At 44.1% G+C, this 27,762-nt stretch overlaps 2 protein-coding genes across 3 annotated transcripts in view; one reads left to right on the top strand and one right to left on the bottom strand.

Moving 5' to 3' along the window:
* The window catches only part of mettl6 (methyltransferase like 6), a 70,204-nt gene that overhangs the window by 41,986 nt on the left and 456 nt on the right, over positions 1–27,762 (bottom strand). For both annotated transcript variants that reach the window (XM_038796847.1, XM_038796848.1), the window contains exon 2: positions 12,845–12,923. In XM_038796847.1, coding sequence (XP_038652775.1) covers positions 12,845–12,913 — 69 coding nt within the window. In that variant the 5' untranslated portion in view covers positions 12,914–12,923. The remainder of the gene's footprint in view (positions 1–12,844; positions 12,924–27,762) is intronic.
* On the top strand, positions 4–27,762 carry eaf1 (ELL associated factor 1). The gene is made up of 6 exons (XM_038796849.1): positions 4–298; positions 3,043–3,137; positions 8,595–8,731; positions 13,123–13,289; positions 23,555–23,833; positions 25,798–27,762. Exons 1-6 carry the CDS (start codon positions 196–198, stop codon positions 25,842–25,844), a joined length of 828 nt encoding a protein of 275 aa, XP_038652777.1. The 5' UTR covers positions 4–195; the 3' UTR covers positions 25,845–27,762.

The following is a 27,762-nucleotide window of genomic DNA, read 5'->3' as shown; positions in this document are numbered from 1 at the left end:
GCCGGCGCTCCCCTGTCAGTGCGCGCGACATCAGCATGTTTACTGTTTGAATTTAACGGCCGAATGCCGCTGCCGGGCGCTCGGTCGGTCGAGTTTGGAGAAAAAAAAACATCGAAGGCAGGGAAAACGGCAGGGGCCGCTCCGGGAGTCGGGGTTTTTTATTTTTGTTTAAATTGATGATCGAAGCGTTCGGCGATGAATGGCACCGCGCAGCCGGCGCTGGGCAAGGAAGAGCACGTGCTGAAATTGGGCGAGAGCTTCGAGAAACGGCCCAAGAGCTCGTTCCACACCATCCGCTGTGAGTTGGGGGGAGGACGCGGGGCGGAGTAGGCCCGAGAGGGGAGCCTGGGGCTCGGGCCTCGCCCGCCAGTCAGTGTGATTGTCCGGGGGGGGGGGGGCAGGGAGAGTTGCAGTGCTGGAAGTAAGTGAACGAAGCAGCCGCGCCACAGTGTTTGTTTAACAGGCAGTTTTGAGAGCTCGGCCTGCCCCTCGCCGAATGACGGGCCTGATGTTGTTCTCGGATCGGACCCTGGAAACGCTGCGCATCCCATCGCCTCCCTCCCGTTGCCCTGGTTACCCCCTCACCGGGGCAACTGTACGACAGCAAGATTTAAAGGGTTAAATGTCCCCCCCCCAGATTAGATAAACTTGGCTTGTATCCCTTTTAATTTAGATGGTTGAAAGGTGATCCAAACACACTTGCTTTTTATTTGTTTTATTCATTTACGAGATGTAGGCGTCGCTGGTTAAGGGCAAAATTTATTGTTGCCCTTTGCAAGGTGGTGGTGAGCTGCCTTCTTGAGCCGCTGCAGTCCCTGAGGGGTAAATACACCCACTGTGCTGTTAGGGAGGGAGTTCCAGGATTTTGTCCCATCGACAGTGAAGGAACGGGGATATATTTCCAAGTCAGGGTGGTGTGAGTGATTTGGAGGGGAATTTCCAGGTGGTGGGGTTCCCAGGAATGCTGCTCTTGTCCTTCTAGATGATAATAATAATCTTCATTTTCACAAATAGGCTTACATTAACACTGCAATGAAGTTACTATGAAAAGCCCCTATGGTAGTGGTCGGTGATATGTTATGTACTCTGGGACACAGGTTGCAACTAGAAGCAGCTTTAACCAAAAGATACTCCAGACCTTGAAGTTAGTTCCGTCTGATTTATTGAACCAGTAGCACAGTTCTCTATGAGTTCGACTCTCTGCTAACCTAAGTGTGGTTACTCTGACTGGACCAGACTAGCTCTTAGCCACGTGCTGGAGGTGTGATACTGTACATACACCCTGACTCACTCTGTAGATGTTCATCAGTGGGAAAAGGCGGAGCGTGAATGCCTTTTATAGTGAGATACCACCCCTGAGTGTCCTACCTGCTCAATGGTCATGTCCTGATCTCTGTGTTCATTAGTTGCCTGACTATATCATTAACTGCATGTTTGCATATCATGACAGTCGGGGGCTTGGAAGGAGCTGCTTAAGGAAGTTAATGAAGTGCATCTTGTAGATAGCTTTATGTATATAGCTTTTCACTGCTTTGGAATGCCCCAAAGTTAGAAATCCAGTTTGCGCACAGCAAGGTCCCACCATTGACACAGCAGTAATGAACAGCCAGACCATCTACTTTAGAGTAATGATGATTGAGGGATTAAATATTGTGAAAATAGTGCCAGGGATCTTTTACATCCACCTGAGAAGACTGGTAGGGCTGCGCTTTCAAATCCCGTCTGACAGACGGCATCTCTCACCCTGCAACATTCCCTCAGTCCTTGCATTGGAGTGTCAGCCTGGATTGTGTGCTCTGTTGGTTTGAGCCCACAGCCTTCTGATGCAAAGCAAGAGTGCATGAGTCCAGGCTGACATGCTGATCTCATGGATGTGTTTAAACTGAATAATGTACAGAAATGTTTTTCTCACAAGGAATCCTGCACAAGGGGATCACAATCTTAAAATTATAAAAGCGGGCAGCAGAATCAAAGACCCCTCCCACCCTGCTTACTCACTCTTCCAACTTCTTCCACCGGGCAGGAGATACAAAAGACTGAGAACATGTACGAACAGATTCAAAAACAGCTTCTTCCCCGCTGTTACCAGACTCCTAAATGACCCTCTTATGAACTGACCTAATTAATACTGCACTCCTGTATGCTTCACCCAATGCCGGTGTCTATTTATTTACATTGTGTACTTGTGTTGCCTTATTATATATTTTCTCTTTATTTTATTTTCTGTTCATGTACTAAATGATCTGCTTGAGCTGCTCGCAGAAAAATACTTTTCACTGTACCTCGGTATACGTGACAATAAGCAAATTCGAGGACATTTTGGAGTGCATTCCGAAAGTCCTTTTTCATAAAAAGGGTTCCTCCAAAAAGTATGATTTTGATTGTTGATGGCATGGATTCATATATTTTTATTGGCTGGGAGTATCCAGGGATATGGAACATAGTTGGGCAAATGGAGTCGAGGTGCAGATCAGCCATGATCTGATTGAATGGCAAAGTAAACAAGGAGTCTGGATGGCTTACTCCTGTCTTATTTTCATACTATGCTCAGTATTTGACTATGGGTACAGGAACCTGCTCTCCCTCCTCACTGTGACCACTCCCATGATCTTAATTACAGGGAGTATCCGAAAGTGGTTGTATTTCAGACTGATCTTTTGAGTGCATTCCACCTCACTGCCAACAAATAAATGACTGGTGTGCAGTGGAGTTTTGTGATGCCTAGTTTCTTTTTTGCCCATTTTCTACCTCCCTCTCCTTTGCTGAGACATTGACTACTTGTTGAAATGTAACTCCACACATATTGTGGACCCTTTTGATCGGACGTTAATCAGGATTCTTGTTCCCAATTGCTGTCCAATAATCTTTGATAGACAAATGTGTGAAAAACACTATGCATTGTGATTCTCTCATAGTTAAATCACTTGTGGATGCTCACTGCCCACATTCATATGCAAAGATGTAGATATATGCAGCAATATTTGACTTGTTTAAAATGTCCATACCTTTTTAGTAACTGGGTGTGCCTCTCTTTTCTTTCAGATGACTTTAAACCGGCATCCATCGATACCACGTGTGAGGGTGAGCTACAGGTTGGAAAAGGTGACCAAGTCACCATAACTTTGCCACACATCCCAGTAAGTTCTACTGTGCAGGTTTTGTTCTTGTCAAATCAGAACTGTTTCAACCTCCAATGTGGTTTGATCCACAAAATCGATTATAATCTATATATCAGAACTAGAATAGCTTGCTGTTAATCCGTCCATTATCTAATCTTCCCTGCTGTCTTTTAATTATACACATTTTATAAAACATGTGCCAGCTTCAGCACACAGCATCAAAATGAATACTGTGAGTGGGACGTCCAAAGCAATGCTTATTTTAATCTCAAAATATGAAATATCCCCTTGTGGCCTCGGAAAATTAAACTTCCTAAATTACAACAAGAAATTAATGTGAAATATCCTAGATTCCTGCTTTCAGTTATTATTAGTTATTAGTTATTCAGTAAAAGTTCTGCAATATCTGAAGATGTATTGAACCTTCCTCTAGGAGGTCAGTTTTAGTCAAGTATTTGGGAGAAATTTGTCTCCCAAGGGGGTGTCATAAAATATATTGTTGTTTCTAAAGGAAGGGATGGATGCCAAGCAGTAAAAAAAATTGGGAAAGGTGAGCAAAGTATGTTTACACTGCTCTGGAAGTGCCTCTGTAATGTGGCCATTTTCTACCTCCCTCTCCTATGCTGAGACTTTGGCTACTTGTTGAAATGTAACTTCACACATGTGGGCCCTTTTGATCTGAAGTTAACCAGGATTCTTGTTCCCAATTGCTGTCCAATGACCCTTGATAGACAAATGGTGTGAAGAACACTATGCATTGTGATAATCTTGCAATCAAATCACTTGTGGATGAATGCATCAGGTCTAAACTCTGCAGTCCTGCCACATCCAGCTGTGAATGGTGGTGGACAATTAAAACAACTCACTGGAGGAGGAGGCTCCACAAATATTCCCATCCTCAATAATGGAGGCCATGATGTGGGGATGCCGGCGTTGGACAGAGGTGAGCACAGTAAGAAGTCTTACAACACCAGGTTAAAGTCAAACACTAGCTTTCGGAGCATTGCTCCTTCCTCACCTGAGAAAGGAGCAGTGCTCCGAAAGCTAGTGTTTGAAACAAACATGTTGGACTTTAACCTGGTGTTGTAAGACTTCTTACAATAATGGAGGAGCACAGCACATATGTGCAAAAGGCAAGGTTAAGGCATTCGCAATAATCTTTAGGCAAAAGTGCCGAGTGGATGATCCGTCCTGGTTTCCTCCGGAGGTCACCAGCATCACAGATGTCAGTCTTCAGCCAATACAATTCACTCCACGTGATACCAAGAAAAGGCTGAAGGCACTGGATACTCAAAAGGCTATGGACCCTGACAATATTCCAGCAATAGTACTGAAGACTTGTGCTCCAGAACTTGCCGCACATCTAGCCAGGCTGTTCTAGTACAGCTACAACACTGGCATCTACCCAGCAATTTGGAAAATTGCCTAGGTGCGTCCTGTGTGCAAGAAACTCGTACCTACTCGTAACAATAAGTGATTTTCATTTTTTCATTTTCAAATGCAACCCAGCCAATTTACCACCCTGTCAATCTACTCTCCATCATCACCAAAGTAATGAAAGATGTTATCAACACTGCTATCAACCGCACTTACTCAGCAATAACCTGCTCACGGATGCTCAGTTTCGATTACGCCAGGGTCACCAGCTCCTGAACTCATAACAGCTTTGGTTCAAACATGGACAAAAGAGCTGAATGCCAGAGGTGAGGTGAGAGTAACTGCCTTTGACATCACAGCAGCATTTGACTGAGTATCGCATCAAGGACACCTAGGTAAACTGGAGTCAATGGGAGTTGGGGAAAAACTCCCCGCTGTTTGGAGTCCTATCTGGCACAAAGGAAAATGTTTGTGGTAGTTGGAGGTCAATCATCTCAGCTCCAGGACATCACTGCAGGAATCATCTTCAGCTGCTTCATCAATGATTTTCCTTCCATCATAAGGTCAGAAGTGGGGAGGTTTGTGGATGACTGCACAATGTTTAGCACTCTTTGCGATTCCTCAGACAATGAAGCCGTCCATATCCAAATGGCCAGACTGTGACTACCAGGGCAGGTCAAAGGCTAGGAATCTTACTGCGAGTAACTCACCTCCTGGAACCCCACCACCAAAAAAAGCCTCTCCACCATCTACAAAGCACAAGTCAGGAGTGTAATGGAATACTGTCCACTTGCCTGGATGAGTGTAGCTCAAACAACACTCCAGAAGCTCGATTCCATCCAGGACAAAGCAGCCCGCAATCAATGCTCCTCCTTCCACAAACATTCAAATCTCCACCACCGATGAACAGTGACAGCTGTGTGTACCATCTACAAGATGCACAGTAATAACTCACCATAGTTCCTGAGACAGCACGTTCCAGACCCACGATCACTATCACCTAAAAGGACAAGAGCAGCAGATACCTGGGAACCCCACGACCTGGAAGTTCCCCCCACCCCACAAGTCACTCACCGCCCTGACTTGGAAATATATCGTAGTTCCTTCACCGTCTCTGGGGGAAAATCCTGGAACTCCCTCCCTAACAGCACAGTGGACGTACTTAAATCTCAAAGACTGCAGCGGTTCAAGAAAGTAATTCACCACCACCTTCTGAAGGCAACTAGGGATGGGCAATAAACACTGGCCTAGCCAGTGACACCCACATCCTGTAAATGATTTTTTTTTTAAAAAATTGTTCCATTTCTTTCTTTAAAAACTTTCTTAAAATTCACCTCTCTGCCCAAGCTTTTGGTCACCTCAGATGATATCTCCTGTGAAATATCTTGGGATTTTTTTTAAAGAATGCAATATAATGGAATATGCAGACTGGTGACAAGAGTTAATGAGAGGTAACACCATGGGAGTAATTGTAAGAAGGGATCAGATTTTGGGAAACAGGAAGCTGATGGAGGCTGGAAATAACATCATAATGAGCAAGCAGAATTTAGTGCACAACAGGATGTGGGTGCCAGAGCCCTGAAAAAATTTAAATTGTTAAGATTGGAGTTAGGTATGACAATGTTGGAGAACTTGCAAAAGTATTGATAGACATCTCAGCAGTGGTGGATAAATGAAGCAGACAGTGTCAGTTGAAGCTGAAATTCTGTTGACATAGTGATAGGATGAATGATTTGAAGCTTTGCCCTGGCTTAAATAACATACCACCGTTCAACCTGCATTTAGCAGCTAAGGTGTACAAAGTAATATGGGAATGATCAACAAGAACTTTGTGTGACCTTCAATTGCCAAGGTTCTGACATGGATAATCAGCCTGACAGCACTGAGATGGGTATGGTGCCATGGATGGGCTGAAGTGATAAAGCTGGCATTATCAAAATACATGTGGAAACTGGTCTCATGTTTATGGATGATGCCTCTAAAGGCATCAGATAAATGTGAAAAAAGGGCCAACTATGAACCCGTGGAATACTCTAGAGGTGATTGTGTGTGGTAGGAAAGAAACAAAGATTCAAATTTATACTGTGGCTTTGATGGTCTCGAGATACCCTAAAGAGCTTTGCAGTCAATTTAAGTCATTTTTGAAGTGCAGTTACTGTTGCAATGCAAGAAATATTCATACAATCTGTACACAGCAAGGATCACAAACCATAAAATGATTATGACCGAATAATTTGTGTTGGTTGAGGGTGTCGATTGAGAGATAAATATTGTGGGGATGCCTGGAAGAACTCTCCTTTCAAAATAGTGCCATGGGATCATTTACATCCACTTAAGAGGGCATATGTCTCCTTCAAAAGATAGCATGTTTGCAGTAATACGCTTCCTCAACATTACACTGGAGTGCTAGTCTAGATTATGTGCTCCAGTCAAGAAAATATACTAGAGATGCTTTGGCTGTGTTGAAATAGATACTAGGTAAGAAGTGGGTTGCCTAGTTTATATGCTGCCTTGTTTTCACCTGTGGTAATCTACCCCTGAGTACCTCAAAGCACTTATTACTCAGCTGTGTAATGTCACCACAGCTGGGATTTAGCAAGATTCTTGTTATCTCAACAGAAAAAGATAGGATGTTATTAGGCAAATTGGTAATCACACTTTCATGCAGCAAATTAAAGGGCTATACGATAACTATTGCACAAATGTGCAATTGGAAACCATCAGATCTATTACTTAATATTGGAATATGCCTAGTGTCCACTTAGCAACTGTTCAGGCTGGCATATCTGAAATTGAGAATTGAACGTATAGCCCTTTAATTTGCTGCATCATACCTTGAAATAATATACTGAATCATTACTGAAAGTGTTCTTGAGTTTGAGCAAATTACACCACTGGACGAACAGTGAAATTGTGTAAAGAAAATAATCGGTAGAGAGGAAACATATATAATAATAATTGCTTATTGTCACAAGTAGGCTTCAATAAAGTTACTGTGAAAAGCCGCTAGTCGCCACATTCCGCCGCCTGTTCGGGGAGGCCAGTACGGGAATTGAACCCCCACCGCTGGCCTTGTTCTGCATTACAAGTCAGCTATTTAGCCCACTGTGCTAAACCAGCTCCTGGTGCTAAAATAATGTGTGCTAGAACATACATGTATTCCTGTGTTTTATAGGTTTCTGTTTCCGTGTTGTCAGCTCCCAAGTATGTTCATTGTAGCCATGATGTGGAGATGCCGGCGTTGGACTGGGGTGAGCACAGTAAGAAGTCTTACAACACCAGGTTAAAGTCCAACAGGTTTGTTTCAAACACGAGCTTTCGGAGCACGGCTCCTTCTTCAGGTGATTCACCTGAAGAAGGAGCCGTGCTCCGAAAGCTCGTGTTTGAAACAAACCTGTTGGACTTTAACCTGGTGTTGTAAGACTTCTTACTATGTTCATTGTAGTTATTTACTACATATTTCTTAATCTGTAGTAATTCAATAATCCCATTAACTGTTGTATTTTGGTTACATTTTGTATTATTTCAGATGTGATTTGATTTGAAGCAAACTTTCTGCTATCTGAATTTTTCTAATTGTGCTGCTACTCTACATTAAAGAGATGGTCTCAAAATTACTTGTCAATCACCCAAAATACTTTTGCACAGTTATTTAATTCCAATTTATTTAAATACTCAAAATATAGACATTTTGTGGATCAGCAAAGTATCCCCTTCATTTTGATTAAGCAACGTGAATTATCAGATGTTTTGTACTAAATTCGAACTTTACTGTTATGGGCATTACTTGATTCAAATTATTGGGTGATTCAACAATAGTCCAAAAACCAAATTGAAATTTTCAGAAGTAGACTAGTACACTTTTTTTTCCAAATCAAACAGTTTCAATTCAATGCTTGTATTTTTATGAAAATACAAAAGTAAAAGGCCTTTACCGTTCCATGTAAGATGTATTTGCTGAAGGAGGAATCATTTCGGAGCTTTGTGAGAATATGGTGGAATATTTGGCGACAACATTGATATTGTTTGCCAATTTGAAAGCTGACATAGGCCAGAGTAATGCAAAACTGCAATAATATCTGGTTTCTTGATCACCAGGGCTCTACTCCACCAATGACTGTCTTCAAAGGTAATAAAAGACCATATCAGAAGGATTGTGTACTTATCATTAACCATGATACTGGTGAATTTGTGCTTGAAAAACTCAGTAGTAGTATACAAGTGAAGAAAACCAGGTGAGAGTACATGTTTTTAAATTAACTTGAATAATTTTGTGACTGACAATATGATATATTGGCTTGTTCAATTTTTTTCTGATTTTACACCTGTATAACCTATAACAATAATAGTACAGTAGTCCCCCGTTATAACGCGCCCCGCAATACCGCGGTTCGCGATATACGGCGGGGGGGTTTATGGACCCCAACTTACTTGACTCATTTTAAACTCTTTTTGAAACAGCACCTTTTTGAGCCGCGATGATTAGACCGATTAGCAGCGATGATTGCCCGCGATGATTACCCGCGATGATTAGACCGATTAGCAGCGATTATTACCCGCGATGATTAGACCGATTAGCAGCGATGATCACTGTACTGTAGAACGATTAGCCGCGATGAGTAGCCGCGACCGATTAGCCCAGTTACACAGCCATAAAAGGGATACCTTTTCCAGTGCAGGTATCTTCGAGTTCGAGTTCAGTTGCTGTCGTTCAAAATGTTTAAGCGCAAGTCTTACTCAGTGAGTCAAAAGATACATTTGATAGACCGGCTTCGAAACGGGGAAACGAAGGCAAAATTATCCAGAGAGACTGGTGTACCAGAGTCAACCCTCCGTGGGTGGGTGAAAGAATTTAAGAGCATATGTTGGGACAGTTTCTCAGAGTGAAGGGCTTAGCAGGAAAAAGGCAAGGAACGCTAGTGACAGTAACTTAGAGAAGGCTGTGTTCACCTGGTTTGTCCAGGAACAGTCTGGTGGCACCCCCCTATCTGGACCTATCATCAGGACTCAGGCTGAGAAGTTCCATCACCAGCTCCACCCAGAGGACAGCAATTTCGTAGCCAGCAAGGGTTGGCTCCATCGGTTCCAGAAAAGACATGGGATAGGTGCAGTTACCATCAGTGGTGAACAGAGATCCGCCGACTCAGGAGCCGCAGCAGCCTTTCCCGACATCCTCAAGAACTACATGGTGCAAGAGGAGCTGACCCCAGAGCAACTCTACAATGCAGATGAGTCAGGGCTTTACTGGAAGATGCTGCCTGACAAGACCCTAGCTGTCAAGGATGATGCCCACAAGACTCTGGGGTACAAGCAAGCCAAGAACAGGCTCACCATCCTGTTTGCCAGCAATGCCACGGGAACACACAAGCTGAAGCCATTGATTGTGGGCAAATTCAAGTCTCCTAGATGCTTTCACCACATCAACATGGAGAACCTGGGCAGCACGGTGGCCTAGTGGTTAGCACAACCGCCTCACGGCGCTGAGGTCCCAGGTTCGATCCCGGCTCTGGGTCACTGTCCGTGTGGAGTTTGCACATTCTCCCCGTGTCTGCGTGGGTTTTGCCCCCACAACCCAAAAATGTGCAGAGTAGGTGGATTGGCCACGCTAAATTGCCCCTTAATTGGAAAAAATAATTGGGTAATCTAAATTAAAAAAAAAAAAAACATGGAGAACCTACCCATTACCTACCGGAACTCTGGCAAAGCCTGGATGACAGCTTCCTTATTTGAGGAGTGGTTCTTCAAGTTCTTCGTACCCAGTGTCAGGGACCACCTTAGAGCCCGCAACTTACCGCAGAAGGCCACACTCCTACTGGACAACTGCTCAGCCCACCCTCAGGGAGATGTTCTCAAGACCAGGGATGGGCAGATCCAAGTGCTCTATCTCCCAAAGAACACCACCAGCAAGATCCAGCCATGTGATGCTGGCATCATTCAGACCTTCAAGTCTGTGTACAAAAAGGAACTGATCCTGGAAATGATAGACTCTCCTCTCACTGTCCCAGATTACCTGAAAGCCATCACCATCAAGGATGCCTGTTATCTGGCAGGGAAGGCCTGGGGAGCTGTGACAGAGAAGACCATCGCCAACTGCTGGAACAAGGCCCTAGGAGCAGCACTCCCACGACCCCAACATTACCCGGATGAAGAGGATTTCGTAGGCTTTACTGAAGCAGAGATCAGGGCAGCTGAGGAGAGGCTAGAGGACCAACTGGATGAGAACCTAACACTCCAGGATTGGGTGGACAGGTGGGCAGCAGCAGAGGATGACATGGCACCCGCAGAAACATTCACAGAGGAGGAGATCATCGACCAGGTCACCCAAGAGGAGGCAGAAGAAGAACCCCAGCCCACAGTGGCAAAGAGCCACTCGGATGCCATCACGCACCTGAAGTGGCTCATAGCATACACAGAGCAGCAAGACTTCGACCCGATATACATCCTGCACCTGAAGAACCTCCAGAGACAAGCACAAGTCAAGATGAGGAAGGGGATGTGCCAGAGGAAACTCACAGACTTTTTAAAATGATTTTAAAAATATGCGTGTAAGTACAATTTTAAGTATATTATTGTATGTATACTGTATATTATTGTATATATTTTAATACATTTAAAACTTGATTTAAGACTTGAACGAACTTTGCTGTTTCTTATTTAAAACGCCCTTCCATTCAGCAATGTTCAGCATAGTCAGCGATGTTTCCTCTCGTTCATTCATTTCGATATCCGCCATCTTGGATATCCGCGGCTCGGTTACAACGCGGGTGGCTGTCTTGGACCCGAACACCCGCGTTATAACGGGGGACTACTGTACCTAGGTATTTATGGAATTTTAGAACTTTAATCACATAGAAGAAGGCTATTGAACCTTTTGTACTCATGCTGCCTTGTTCCTTGGGGCTAGGTCCTGATGCCCTTTAAACTTTTAATTTATTCTCCTAACAGTGGGGAGTCTGCAATGGTAACGGTATTGAATGTCATAGGGAGAAGGTTGGATTTTCTTTTGCTGGAGATCGTCATTGCCTGGTACTTGTGTGGCGTGAATATTTCCTGCCACTTATCAACCCAAGCCTGAATGTTGTCCAGATCTTATTGATGTGTATACAAACTGCTTCAGTTCATGAGTTGCGAATGGTACTTAACATTGTACAATCATGAGGTCAGGAGCTGAGCGGGCCTGGTGGAACCCAAACCGAGTGTCAGTGAGCAGGTTATGTTTGAGTAAGTCCCGATTAATAGCACTGTTATGTAATCCAGCTGTGTTCTGCAGGTATCCCTAGTTTTCCAGATATTGTTTTTTTAGCTGAGATTGGATACAAAGTAATTCAATGGATCATGTGGCTGAGAGTTTTCTCTCCTATCAGTGATCCCCACTTTCAAAATGCTGGGAATTCTCATGGACCAGAAACTGAACTGGACTAGCCATATAAATACAGTGGTTATAAGAGCAGGTCAGAGGTTGGGGATTCTGCAGGGAGTAACTCAGCTCCCGATGCTCCAAAATTTGTTGGAAACAGAAGCACATTTAAAATTAATTTCAATTGTCCTTTCTAAATACCAGTCCAGTCCTTTTTTAAAAAATTATTTCATGGGATGTGGGTGTCACTGGCTGGGTCAGTGTTTATTACCCATCCTTAATTGCCCTTGAACTGAGTGGTTTGCTTCAGAGGGCATTTAAGAGCCACATTGCTGTGGATCTGGAGACATATGTAGGCCAGATCGGGTAAGGACGGCAGATTTCCTTCCCTGAAGGACATTAATGAACCAGACGGGTTTTTATGACAATTAATAATAATTTCATGATCATCGTTTTACTTTTAATTTCAGCTTTTTTATTGAATTTAAATTTCGCCATTTGTCATGGAGGTATTCAAACCTGAGTCCCCATGGCATTTTCCAGGGTCTCTGGATTGCTAGTCTTGACAATACCACTGCCTCCCTCCTCTGGCATTGCAGTTAAGCTCTTTAAAAAAAAATGAAGTTTGAAATGTAAATGTGAAGTTCATAAGAGTCTGAAATAGCTTGTAAATGCCTTGAGTTTTGACAATGTTACACAGTTAAATACACAAATTCTTGAATCTTTTCTGGTTGAATTATTTAGTCTGTTGCTGCCAGTGCTTATTTTCTAATTTTGATAATGTGGCATAATCATGAGACATTTTACAGGAATGATGCTAGCAAAACATTCTAATGACTGCTCATGGGAAGTGAGTTTTTCACAATGACATACTCTTGCCATTGCTGATCACTACTCTAATTACTCCTGAAAAATGTGATAATGAACATTCGGTGAAGATACAGTCATTGTTTTGAGGCTTCCCACAACTAATTAGCCTTCTGACACTCACCGTGTTTGGGCTTACACATGAAGAATGGCCATTTTGAGAGCTGGTGGTACCCCTGGATCTATGCTCCATCCAGGATTATCTTCAGGAGAAGAAACAAAAAAATTGGACATAATTAAAAAGAAATGGGAACATTTTTCCCTTTCACAATCTACTTGTTCTTAAGTTTTATGGCAACATTTTGATATTCTATTTTCTACTAAAGCTGTTTTTGAATTGGTAATGTGGAAGGATTGATGTCTCAACACACCATAATGTTCAATTACTAATAATTGTTTCAGAGCTGAAGGGAGCAGTAAGATCCAAGCTCAGTTGGAGTCGCAAGTGGTGCGAAGATCTCAGCCTTCTACACAGTTTAGAGCTCCAAATAAGCCATGTCCTGGACCAAAAACATCTCCTTCAAAGGACAACCCATCACCTGAACCACAGCTCGATGACATAAAAAGAGGTATACAAACAAAAGATCTGTGTTGATGCGAACATGGAAACATTTAGGAGCAGGAAAAACTATTTGATGCAACAGCTTCTTCCAACATTTTACTATTTAGTGTATATTTTCTACCTTGTTCCTCCTCCCAAAATGTATGACCTTGTGTTTCTCTACAATTTATTCATATGCTTTGCCTACTAACCTTTTTGCCCTTCTTAAGTTATTTACAGTTTTGTTTAGTGTTGACTAAGTTTCCCATTTCTGGGTCATCTGTAGATTTTGATAGGGAACGGAGTCCAGCTTATTCATTCATATGTGTTTGATAAATAAGTATGCTGAAGAAGTGACTAATTTGGATCGATTAAAGGAATGTAGTAAATATATTGATTAAATTTGAGATGGCATTCAATAAGTTATCTTGTAACAACCTGTTAGAAAAGTTCAAGTCTGGTATAAGAGCAATTGTAGCAGCATAGATAGAAAGTTGGTGGACAGACAGGGAACAGAAGTTGAGGGTAAAAGGATGTTCCTTGGATTTGAGAAGCCTTCAAAGTGGAGTTTCCCATGGGTCAGTACAAGTAAAGGGCTTGGCTAGTTTGATGTGGTTGTCAGACTTCAGGAGGTCTTGGACAGACTAGAAGAATTGATAGGTGATTGGCAGCTTCATATTATAATGGAGAAGTTTGATTTGTTTTATAGAGTATGCATTCATTGGGAAAGATGTAAAAGATACGGAGCAACAGAAAGGCCAATGGTTAAAATTGTTCTTTTAAAGTATAAATTCAGCTGATAGTTTTATAAAAAGGGTAGTACCATTTTGGGTTTTATAAATTGGAGTGCAGAAGTGATAAATAATTACAAGGCAATAGTTGAACTACATTTGGATGCTGTATGCAAATTTCTGGTGCCCCATTATATAAAAGATATTGGAGCCACCGAGGCGTTGGGATGTTACCAGGATTGAGAAATTAATAGTGATGGGGAGGTACTTCAGATAAAAGAAAAATAATGTGGATAATGGAAATCTGAAATCAAAACATAAAGTTCTGGAAAAGCTCAGCAAGTCTGGCAGAACCTTGGAGAGATAAACACAGTTAACGCTTTGAGTTCAATGTGACTTTTTTGGAACTCCAGATACTTAGAGAGCTTCTGATTGAATAGAAGGGATGAAAAAGAGATTTTAATAGTGTTATTCAATTATGAAGAATTTTAATTATTTACTCTAATTGAGGGCCGTCATGTTAAAATTATCACTGAGGTAAGAGTTGTTAGAGTTTGGAATGCTTTCCTGCAGCGAATTACTAAGGCAGAGACGATTGAATCTTTTAAAAGAAAGTGGATCATTATTATTTTTTATATTTTTATTGATTTTCATTTGTATTTAGAACAAGAAAAGGTAAGAAAACTCAGGAAACATATAATGAAACACAAATCATAATGACAGTAAACTTCAAATGATCGGTTACAACAACCATGCTGTTAACTATACACATACAACCCCCCCGGTATTAAAACATACCAAGAGTGTGTTTGAGACAACAAAGGGATAGCCTATTAGTTGCCATTGATGGGTTTTTCCTCTCTCAATATCGTTTAGTCCTCCTGTACTTGCTTTCCCTGCACTCTGGCTGTTGGGATTCCCCCTTCTCCCTCTCCCTGTCTAGTTCAGCCACCCCCCTGCCCTTAGTTACTTTCCGGTTATGAGTAGGTCCTCGAAGAGGCTGGTGAATTGCCTCCATGTATTGTGGATGCCTTCTTCCGATTCTCTAATGACAAATTTTATTTTCTCCAATTTGAGGGATTCCATAAAGTTGGACAACCAGTCTGCAGCCTTGGGTGGCGCTGCTGATCTCCAGGCAAGCAGGTGTCTACGCGGGTGATCAGGTAGGGAAAGGCTAGGCGGTCTGCCCCTCCCTTTAAAGAGCTGTAGCTGTTCCGACATCCTGAAGACCACCATCATCGGACAAGGCTACAACTTCACTCCCACAACCCTGGACATGGCTTCGAAAAAGGCGGTAAGGTACCTGAGAGGCTTGGGGCAGGGCCAGAATATATGGGTGTGATTGTCTGGCCTCTTTGGCACAATTCACATTTGCCCTCCACCTCCAAAAAGAACCTGCTCATGTGTGTTCTGGTCAACTGCACCCTGTGCACCGCCTTTAGCTGCATTAGGTTCAGCCCTGTGCACGAGGAGGGAGAGTTCACCCTATGCAGCACTTCGATTCAGACTCCTCCCCCATCTCCATGTCCAGCTCCTCCTCCTATCTTTCCCATGTCTCGTCCAGGGAGGCCTTTACTTCTCGAGCATTCATCCGTACATGTCGACACAGTTACCGTCCTCTAATTCACCCAATGCTACCAGTCTGACCAGCAGGGTGTGTCCTGGTAGCTAGGGGAACATTGCGGTGTCCTTGCAGAGGAAGGTCCTCAGTTGCGAATGAGTTTATGGTTTTTGCAGATGGCCATAGGGGACATTGCACCAAGATTGAAATGGTGCCCGAGTTGGTTCCATGTCCATAACATGGCCACCACCACCAGGTTGTTCGAGTATTTGGCTGGAGAAAATGAAGAGTGTGTCTGGCCAGTGCTTGCAGGGTTGTCCCCATACATGAGGTCAACTCTATTTGCATCCATTCTGCCTCCGGCTCTTTCACTCACCCTCGTACTCTTTCTGCGTTAGCCGGCCACTGGTTGAAAAGGAGGTTCGACAGAGCCAAATGCCCCATATTTCTCTTTCTTTACAAGAAGCTTTTCCGGATCCTGCCCACACAAATGCCATAATTAATTTATCTACTTTGGTGAAGGAGGCCTTCAGGATGAAGACTGGGAGGGATCTGAAGAGGAATCGTGGCACCAAGTTCATTTTTATTGTCTGCACTCTTCCCACCAGGAAGAGCGGGAGTGAATAGCACCTCCGTAGGTCTTTCTTTACCTCTTCCACTAGGCTTGACATGTTCCACTTATGGATCCGTGTCCAGTCGTGGGTTATCTGGAACTTGGTGTGGGCCACTTTGAACGGCAGTGCCCAGCTCTGATTCTTGCCCCCTGGGGGTTCACTTCACAGGGAAGATTTTGCTGTTGCTCAGTTTAAGTTTGTAACCCGAGAAAGCTCCGAACCCCCTAAGGAGTTGCATTATTTCTCCCATGCTGGCTAGGGGGTTTGAGACATAGAGGAGAAGGTCATCTGCATAGAGTGAGACTCTGCTCTCTGTTTCCCCTTTGGATGCCTTTCCATCCCTTCGATGACCTGAGGGAAATAGCCAGTAGGTTGATTCGCAGGGAAAATAGCAGTGGGGACAATGGACATCCCTGTCTTGTGCCTCTGTGCAGCAGGGATTATTCAGAGCTGGTGGTGTTTGTCTGTATACTCGCTGTGGGAGAGCTTACAGTATTTTCACCCACGAGGTGAACCCTGGCCCGAACCCAAATTGTTCCCGAGGTAGCTCCATTTGACTCTGTCGAAGGCCTTCTCTGCATCTAGGAGATGGTCATCTTCTGGTGACCCCTACCCAGGTGGTCCTGTTAAGCAGGCGTCTGATGTTCACCGTTAACTGTCTGTCCTTGACAAGCCCAGTCTGATCTTTTGTGACTACCTCTGCTTCGCCAGGACTTGGGCGTCAGTGTACAGGAGTGAGGTGGGTCTGTTTGACCTGCACTTCGTTGAGTCTTTGTCTTTTTTTAGGATCAGTGATATCGAGGCCAATGCCAGCGTAGGCGGCAGGACCCCTCTCAATAGTGAATCGTTGAATATTCCCCACAAGTGCAGGGCCCACAAACCTTTTATAGTAGTCCACTGGGTGTGTGTCTGGACCCAGTGTCTCCCCCACCTGCATAGAGTTGATGCTCTCCTATACCACTTCCAGTCACTGTTTCTTTTCCTCCCCCACAACTGTTATGTCCAGCCTGCCGAGAAACCGTTTCATCTTCGACCCCCTCCAAGGGCTTGGAAGTGTACAGTCCCCGATAGAAGGTCACAAAGGCCTTGTTGATCTTATTTGGCGCTGCGACTACCCTACCGTTCCTGTGCCTCACCTGCGTAATCTCCTTCGTGGCTGCCTGCTTTCCAGCCGGTGAGCCAGTAGGTGACTGGCCTTGAATTCATGCTCATTAAAGGTCACCGTTTCTGGCGGAGCTGGTTTACTACTTTCCCAGTGGAGAGCAAGTCAAATTCCATTTGTAGTTTTTTTTTCTCTCTGCCAGCAGTTCCACAGTCAGGGCCGTGGGAGTACCGCTGATTCACTTCCAATATGGAGTCGATGAGCCATTGCCTAGCCACCCTTCCTGCTCTGAAGAACTCAGTATGCTATTATTTCCCCCCTTATCACTGCCTTCAGTACCTCCAAGAATTTGGAGAGTGAGTACTCCCCATTTAGTTACAGGTTACATACCCATCAATGGCTCATGACATTTTTCACAGAACACCTTGTAGGCGTGGAGGGTTGTGTCCAGCCTCCATGGGGTTGCTGGGCCCGGCCCGTCTCCAACCTCACGCCCATGTAGCGTAGTGCGTGGTCCGAGATTACTATTGCGGAGTATTCCGCCCCAACCACCCTTGAAGCGCCGATTTACCCACTACAAAGGGATGGGACTTTGTGAACATGGGAGAAGAAGGAGAATTCCTTCTCTTCTGAATGTTTGAACCTCTTTGGATCCCTCCCCATTAAGGTGTTCTGTTCCTTTGCCTTTCCCAATTTTTTCCCCTGATCTGGGGCTGGACATGTCCATCGTTGAGTCCTGTATAGTTGAAGCCACCCCTCCGTGATGAGCTGGTGGAAGTTGTGGTCGTGGTTTCCGCCATTGTTTTCTTAATGAGGTTGGTGTTGGCCCAGGTGGGGCTGTATATAGAGACACTGCGAACCATCACGTATTCCCCCCTCCTCCACACAGTCCGTTACCGTTTTTGACGCTGTAAAGATTGTCCTTTTGTTAAACAGTATGGCCATGCCCCTCGTCCTTGCGCTGAAGCATACCTGATACGTCTGTCCTACCCAGCCTTTCTCCGGCGTGTTAAAATAGCATCCTTTGCTGATGAATGTGACACATGGTCTCGCTGAGTACAACATGCCGAACCGCACTTTACTTCTACATAATGTTGCTTTGGCCCCATTAAACTCTGCTTAGCGCTTGGCCAGGTTGCCTCAACTACCCTGGTAGATGTGGATTGTGTCCTTCCACCTACTCCTCACCCAGTTAAGCATCTGCTCATTGTCCTGAAACTTGGCAGTTTTGCGATTATCGCCTCTGGTGGTTTCTCCTGACTTGGGCTTTTGCCAGAGCGCCCTGTGGGCCCGGTCTACCTGTGGCAAAGCCTTCCTCCTCAACCAGTTTCCTGAGCATCCTTGCGACATATTCCGTAGGGTTCCTACCCTCTCTGTCCTCTGGTAGCCCGAGAATTCTCAGGTTCTGTCTGTCGACGGGACCTGTACCTCTGATTGTCAATTTTCCCCTTGAGCGCTTTCTGGCTTGTTACCAACCGTACCACCTCAATTTCAAGTGAAGTGACCCGCTTACCTTGGTCGGTGGCCACTTTCTCCAGGTCCCGCACAGTTGCTTCCTGGGTCTCCATTCTCTGCTCCGTTCTGTCCATAACCTCCTTTTATGGTGACCAGCGGCTTTTATTGTCGACCTCACAGCCGATACAAGGTCTTCTTTTATAGGGTCTATGTTTCTGGAGCTCTATCGAGAGTAGATCTATCAGCTGCACCATCGATGCGTGGGCTGGCATTTGTGTTGGCGACCTTGCTCGGTCTGCCATGCTCCGCTTTAATTCGCCCCCGCGTGTCCCCTCGTTCTTAGGTTGGGGGTCTTCCTTTCCTGACTTTTGCTGTTTATTCGGCTCTGTGGTTGGTTCAACAACATTTCAGGGGGGGGGGGGGGTTTGTAACGTTTTTGTGTCCATTTGACATGCTAAAAGCACCTGCTAAGAGGTTCCCAAGAGAGAGACACCTTTTGTGCGACTGCTAAGCTCATGGCTGCCGCTGGAAGTCCAGTGGATCATTATTTGAAGTTGACTAAGATATTTTGCTGTTGGGAGAGATTAGGACAGTTGGGTTATTTCATAGCAGCGGGCAAGTACAGACATGCTGAGTCTCTTTCTGGTCTGTAAACTTAGATGGCACAACCAGTACCTAGTGGGACACTAACATTTACATCTCTTGTTTAGACAGCTCCTATTAGCCACCACTGTTTCTGTTAGCCAACTTACTATTTGTTTTTTACCCAGCCTCTTGTCGTGTAAACTTTTTTAAAAAATAATTTTTATTAAGATTTTCAAAAACATATCAAAAACATAAAATAACAAGAAAACCATATTAACAACAAGAAACAAAAAACACAATAACCCCCAAAACCAACCACCCCCCCCCCCCCCCCCCCCCCCAAGTAACTACAAAAAGAAGAAATAGATAAGCACCCGGCATACACAATAAACACATATACACATTTCTCCCTTCCCCCGCAACAAACCCCCCCCCACCCCGGGTTGCTGCTGCTGCCAGCCAATTTTCCTACCGTTCTGCCAGGAATTCCAGGAAAGGCTGCCACCGCCTAAAGAACCCCTGTACTGATCCCCTCAGGGCAAATTTCACCCTCTCCAATTTGATGGACCCCACCATATCATTGATCCAGGACTCCACGCTTGGGGGCCTCGCATCCTTCCATTGAAGCAAAATCCTCCGCCGGGCTACTAGGGACACAAAGGCCAGAACACTGGCCTCTTTCGCCTCCTGCACTCCCAGCTCCACTGCAACCCCAAAAATTGCGAGTCCCCAGCCTGGCTTGACCCTGGATCCTACCACCCTTGACACCGTCCTTGCTACCCCCTTCCAAAATTTCCCCCAGCGCTGGGCATGCCCAGACATATGGGCATGGTTCGCTGGGCTCCCCGAACACCTAGCACACCGGTCTTCGCCCCCGAAAAACCTACTCATCCTCGTCCCGGTCATGTGGGCCTTATGTAGCACCTTGAACTGTATGAGGCTAAGCCTCGCACAGGAAGACGAGGAATTCACTCTTTCCAGGGCATCCGGCGACGTCCCCTCCTCAATCTCCTCACCCAGCTCCTCTTCCCATTTACCCTTCAGCTCCTCCACCAAGGCCTCATCCGCCTCCTGCATGACGTGGTACACGTCCAAAATCCTCCCCCCTCCAACCCACACCCCCGAGAGCACCCTGTCCCGTACCCCACGTGGGGGCAGCAGAGGGAACCCCTCAACCTGCCGCCTGGCAAACGCCCTAACCTGCATGTACCTAAACATGTTCCCTGGGGGGAGCCCAAACTTCCCCTCTAACTCACCCAAGCTCGCAAACCTCCCATCCACAAACAGGTCCCTCAACCTCCTAATACCTACCCTGTGCCAGCCAAGAAACCCGCCATCGATGCTCCCTGGAACAAACCGGTGGTTCCCCTGTATCGGGGACTCCATTGAGCCCCCCCAATGCCGTCTCCATTGCCCCCAAATTTTGAGGGTAGCCGCCACCACCGGGCTCATGGTATACCTCGTTGGAGGGAGCGGCAACGGCGCCGTTACCAGCGCCTCCAGGCTCGTGTCCACGCAGGATGCCATCTCCATCCTCTTCCATGCTGCCCCTGCCCCGTCCATTACCCACTTCCGCACCATCGCTGCGTTGGCAGCCCAATAGTACCCACAGAGGTTGGGCAATGCCAGCCCTCCCCTATCCCTGCCCTGCTCCAAAAACACCCTTCTCACCCTCAGAGTCCCATGCGCTCGTACAAATCCCGTAATGCTCCTGTTGACCCTCCTAAAAAAGGCCTTCGGGATAAGGATGGGGAGGCACTGGAACAGGAACAAAAACCTCGGGAGCACCGTCATCTTGACGGACTGCACCCTGCCGACAGCGGCAACATGTCCCATCTTTTAAACTCCTCCTCCATTTGCTCCACCAGCCTAGTGAGGTTAAGTTTGTGAAGGGCTCCCCAGCTCCTAGCCACCTGGACTCCCAGGTACCGAAAGCTCCTCCCTGCCCTTTTCAATGGGAGCCTACCAATCCCCTCCTCTTGATCCCCCGGGTGCACGACGAACAGCTCACTCTTACCCAGGTTGAGCTTGTACCCAGAAAAGCCCCCAAATTCCCTAAGGATCTTCATTAGCTCCGGCATTCCCCCCACTGGGTCCGCCACATATAGCAACAAGTCATCTGCGTATAATGGCACTCGGTGCTCCTCCCCACCCCGCACCAGACCCCTCCAATTCCTCGACTCCCTCAACGCCATGGCCAGGGGCTCAATTGCCAACGCAAAGAGCAAGGGGGGCAGGGGACACCCCTGTCTCGTCCCCCAGTACAACCAAAAGTACTCTGATCTCCTCCTATTCGTGGCTACGCTCGCCATCGGGGCCTCATATAACAGCCTCACCCAACTGACAAACCCCTCTCCGAACCCAAACCTTTTCAGCTCCTCCCACAAGTACCCCCACTCAACCCTAATAAAAGGCCTTCTCTGCGTCTAATGTTACCACTATCTCCACCTCGCCTTCTACCGCAGGCATCATGATAACATTCAGAAGCCTACGTATATTGGTGTTCAGCTGCCTTCCCTTCATAAACCCCGTCTGGTCCTCATGAATGACCCCCGGCACACAGTCCTCTATCCTTGTGGCCAAGATCTTCGCCAACAGCTTGGCATCCACATTTAACAGCGAGATCGGGTCGTATAAACTCTTGAGCACAGGAGCAGACTTTTCAGTCCCACAGTCCTGCTTCACCTTTTTAATAGATCGGACCACATCCGTTTCCTAACTCCATTTACCCAGCTTGGTTCAACATCCCGTGCTTAACAATTTTTTTTCAAAATGTAAAAACTTTGATTGTTTGACCTAGTGTGGGAGGGACAGTTCCAACATGTTATTACCTTGTTTGCACTACAATGTAACCTTGTAAGACAAATAATATCCACTTCGTAGAATGATGAACATATCTTTATACAGTAATTTAGCTTTTTTACTTGTATTATTTCATAGAAGCCCTATAATAATAATAATTTTTATTAGTGTCACAAGTACGCTTACATTAACACTGCAATGAAGTTAACTGAAAATCCCCTAGTTGCCACACTCCGGCACCTGTTCAGGTACACTGAGGAAGAATTAAGAATGTCCAATTCACCTAACAAGCACGTTTTTTGGGACTTCTTGGAGGAAACCAGAGGGCCCAGAGGAAACCCACGCAAATAGTCACCCAAAGCCTGAATCGAACCAGAGTCCATGGCTTTGTGAGACAACAGTGCTAGCCATCATGCTGCCTCCTTGATAATGCAACTCAATAGTTCTGCTTTCTTTCAGCACAAAAATGTACTATTTATTTTAAATTTCACTACAACTTCATCTTTTATATGCTCCGTCGTGATTCAATTCAGAATACATATAGTTCCTTGTTTACATGCTAATTTTTATAATTATCACTGTTCATGCACCACCCACTTGCCCAGTTTTACAAAAGCTTCAAATTGTTCTAAATTTATTTGTACTGGTCTTAATTATGTTTCCACCACTTTGGGCAGCATGGCACAGTGGTTAGCACTGCTGCCTCATGGCACCGAGGACCCGGGTTCGGTCCCGGCCCCGGGTCACTATCCATGTGGAGTTTGCACATTCTCCCCGTGTCTGCGTGGGTCTCACCCCCACAACTCAAAGATGTGCAGGGTAGGTGAATTGGCCAGATTAACTTGCCCCTTAATTGGATTTTTTTTAAAATTGGGCACTCTAAATTAAGAAATAAATGCTTCCACCACTTTAGTATCATCTACAAATTAAATCCTGGTTTTCGTTTCATTGTAGATCTGCATATATCTGTAATATCAATTTCCCTACTAACAGAAGTAATGAATCCCCTTATTTTCAAAAGAAGGTCGAGAAATACCTGTATGTGTGAAGAAATAGTTATGTTTGTGCTAGAGTCTCAATTTGTTTTTACAAAAGGAGTTCATTTTTCCTTCCCACTGATAGCTGTAGGCATTTTTATTCTTTAAAATGGATGGCCTTTTTCTATTTACTACAGGTGATCGGAATTACACAATGATGGCAAAGTTGCTGTCAGCAGTGTAGTGATTTATGCTGTGTGGCATTGAAGGGGGGAAAAGGACAGATTTAAATGAACTTGATCATTCATAGTTTTAAACTGGTGTCTTTATTTTCTTTTATTGTATTGTATCCTTCCCTATTGAAGAATTTTTAGTGTGAAAACGAGGCACAATGTCTTTAAGAAAGCCAGTAAATTTATAGCTGGTATCTTACATTCATTGTTTTTTTCCCTCCCAATCCTTATAGAATTGAGAGCCGAAGTTGATATTATTGAACAGATGAGTAGCAGCAGTAGCTCTTCAGATTCAGGAAGTTCCTCTGGCAGTGATGACAGCTCGAGCAGTGATGTGGAAAATGAAGCTCACCCCTCCTCTACACCACCACAGATGCAACCCCAACAACAACCCCAATCCCAACCCCAACAGCAGCAGCAGCCACAACAGCCGTACCAGCAGTACAGTAACAGAAATGCAGCTACAAATGGCACCAGCAGACCCGGAAGCAATCAGCTTATGAGCACACTGAGTAAGTATGCAGTGTTTATCTTCATTCTTCATGCGGTTGTGCAAGATACCAAGTTTATATTCCGCTTTCCTTCTGTGCAATACATCTTTGTAATTAGATGCATGCCACTCAATTATTCTACATCAAGCTAAAATAAATGCTACTGATGCCAATGCGAGCATGTTTGTTTGTTACAAGAATGCTCCACACCTGATGGTTATTGCTCCCAGTAATGCCCACTATCTGCTGTGATTACATAGTTTTCAAGAATATCCTGAAAGGATACAGATATCTACAATTCTTATTGAAAAGCAACTCTAAACACCTATTTGAGAATATTATCAGTGAAAATGAACTTGTATCAAATAGCTGTCATTTTGATATTTTATAGCAGGCATTGTCAATCTTTAACTTCTCAACACCCCCACTCCTGTGTTAAAAATTATTCCACAGATCCTATTAACACAAATATTTTTTTATGTACAATTAAACATTTATATTTATTATTTTTGTTTTACTTAATTGGAAACTTGGATATCCTGAGGAATTTGCCCCAGATTATAGCATAAGATTATGAGTAACATACCTCATTAAGACCTGTGTGTTTCAAAACCAATGCAGAATTTGGCATAAGCAGAGATATGTATGAAAAAAATTAATAACTAGTAAACCTTTCCCTAACTTTTAAAAATGTATCAAAAGTGTTTTTATTCATTTTTAATCGCTGGAATGTTTGCAACCAACTGTCCAGCAGGAAGCCCAGACCTTGCATTGGAAGATGGCAGTCAGCAGAAAAGTAAATACTGCAGTCACTTAAATAATTTGTTTTCCAATAGTTATTACAATAAAATCCAGTTTTTATAATAACAAAAGCCAAAAACAGCACACATGTAGCACAACGTTAAGGCCAGTTTTACAGTGGTGTATCTGTCCACCCCACCTGACAGTATTATTAATTTCAAGCAGTTCAATTGATTCCCTCTTGTTGCAAGTGCAGTCTCTGTAATGGCTCCTGTGCATTTGGCTATCAGCTGCAGCCAATAATTGGGTTTGTTGAGCACTTTATCCCAGCATTTCTATGTCTGCATTGTCATAATGCAGAGGGGCTGTGCCAGCTCCTCGTCCACCCCAGACAGAGTAAGAGGACCAGACTCCTCCTGCAAGACAATGTTGTGGTCATTTTGCAGACACCCTGAGCTCGGGTAGTGCAAACTGGCACACTAACTACAATGTAGCAGATTGAGATACTCCTGATGATTCGCTCTGCACTCCTCACCCTCAAGCCTTATTTATTTTACTGAGCTGTTTTCCCACTTTTTCACTCTCTCCACTATAAATAAGGCACAAAGCATTGCTACCAGACAGTGAAGAGAGGTGGTGTGCAGAGTGCATTATCAACTAGAATTTTAATTTTGATGGACCCCTTGAACCCTGGTAGACCCCTAGGGCTGCATGCCCTTCGATGAGAACCCCACCCTACAATATTTATGAACAATAGGACGCTAACAATTTGCTGTGGGTACATTAGTTTCCATCTAATTCTTAGGTAGCATTGTTCATGAAATATATAGGATAACGAACAGTCAGCTACTATGGGTTTTCCTTCTAATTATAGAATAGCTTATTCCTGAGAATCCCACTTACAAGATTTGGGCCTCTACCATGGACTCCTTTCCCATTAGCAAAACTCTCTTGGGAGCCCTCCCATGACTTGCCTGGTGGTCTCCAGGCTACCTGAGCTTCATAGGCCCAAATCAATTGTGCTGCCTTCTTGATGTCCTTTTCAGGTGGGCAGCTGGTGGCAGGATCCTAGTATGGCCAGTCAGGCTTTTAAAGTGGATCCAGTCTCCTAATGCAGCTCCCAGGCAGTGGCCTAGCCAGTACAATATTGCCCCTTTAGAAGAGGATTGGCTAGAAAGTAAAAATAGATGTGAGTAGCTACATAAAGGTTACTTGCTGTATATAACATGAACCTCTATTTTCAGGAAATGATTTGCAATTGAGTGAATCTGGAAGCGACAGTGATGACTGAAGTCTAAAGGAAAAGGACCACTACCTCCCCGATGACCTAATATGGAGATAACATTTGTGTAGAAGTTTTCTGATCCTGATTTTACTGTAAAAACTCATTGTGTGTCCTTACTGCAGTTTTGATATCAGATGTGTGTTGAGTGATTGATGCAGTGCGTTTTATTTTAAATATATATTTAACTGCTTTTTTAAAGTTAAAATAGAAAAATTTGGTTTACTTGTATATTTTGTCAAGTATCCTAATTCATTTTTCTGAAGACTTTATTGATCAAATATATTTTAAATGGACTGAACGCCAAGCTTACTTGTTCAGAATTGAACTTACAGCCAAGTAGAAATAGATTTCAATTATGTATAAAGGCATTGTTTATTTTGCATATTACTATGAATCATACAGCAAGTTTATAAATCAGAACAGCTATCACACAATGCAGAAACCAAACAATTCTCTGGAAGTGCTCGCGTCCCACAAATACCAAAGTGTTTGTGAAGTGATTGATCTTAAGCTGGATGGTTTATGATGGTTAGTATGAGTCTTTACTGGATGCTAGCCTGAAGTCTTTATTAAGGACTACAATGTGCACGCTAAACTTTATATGAATCAACAGCAGGATTGTTTCCTTTTTTAAATTTTCTTTGTGCAAAAGGTGCTATACTGGGTTTCACTTTTCAGCAAAGCCTTTAGGGCATGACGACCTGAACATACAATAACAATGTGAATGAAATGCATCTTGAACAGCATTAGAATATTTTTCTTTCATGTAAGAATATGTTTGAGACCGAATGCTATGTTGACTGAGCCCGCTACCCATCTTGCAATGTTAGTGTTTCCCTATAAAATTGATATTTCTTGCTGTTTAAGCAGTTCAGTGAAAATGCTGTAATCTATGTCCAGAATTTTTTTGGGAATTTATCTCATTTGATTGATATTTTTGAATTCTGTGTGCATAAAATAGAGAACAGATTCCTGCCTATGTCTGATGTAATTTTGTCTTCTCCCTGCCCATGATCACTGTACATCATTCCTAGCCCTAATGAATGGGTTGGTGATCTTCCCTCAAACCTCTGCCATAGCACTCAGTAAACAGCCAATGGAAGGTATTTGTTGGGGGGGGGGGAGGAAAGAACCTCACAATGCAGAGTTTATGATTTGTATCTAATTGTGTCTGTGAAATATCATTCACGATTTCCAATTCAAGTGCACTGACAAAAATAAAGCATGCAGCAAGATCTTTATACATTTAGGAAATTAATATTAATGTTCTTAAACGTGATTGATGTGTAAGACTATCAGCCAGATACTAAATGCATCCACCTTCCAAACTAAGTGGTGCGAATGGAATAACGTACATGTTAACGTGACATGTCACTGGATACATTAATAATTCTATTCTCTGCTAAATAGTAAATTGCAAAATAAAAGGACTAACTGAGAGGAATAGGTTTTTTTTGTACCCTACCTAGGCCCACTCCCCCACCCTATTCCCCAGAACCCCACCTGACCACATCTTTGGACTGTGTGAGGAAACCAGAGCACCCGGAGGAAATCTACACAGACATGGAGAGAACCCAGACATGGGAGAACCACACAAACGATCACCCAAGGCAAGAATTGAACCCGGGTCCCTGGTGCTGTGAGGCAGCTGTGCTGAACACTGCGCCACCGTGCTGCCCTAACTCCTCTGCCATGTAACCCTGTACTATTTTGGCTTGATGAAATCAAACATTTATCCACATTCAATTCTGATTTCTTTCATGATCAGCAGGCTGGAGGATGTTCTGTTTTAATGGTTACTCTTGCCCCTCCAACTGCTTTATTGTGTGTGTTGCTTAATACAGCAGCTTGATGTATGTATTTTGTTCATTATAATTTAAATGTATAGCTAGTACCATTGGTCAATATTAAAGAACTTTACTCG

The sequence above is a fragment of the Scyliorhinus canicula genome, chromosome 5 (genome assembly GCF_902713615.1).
Source record: "Scyliorhinus canicula chromosome 5, sScyCan1.1, whole genome shotgun sequence".
Classification (NCBI taxonomy): Eukaryota; Metazoa; Chordata; class Chondrichthyes; order Carcharhiniformes; family Scyliorhinidae; genus Scyliorhinus; species Scyliorhinus canicula.
The sequence above is the reverse complement of the archived record's forward strand: the minus strand, read 5'-3'. Positions and strand labels throughout refer to the sequence as shown.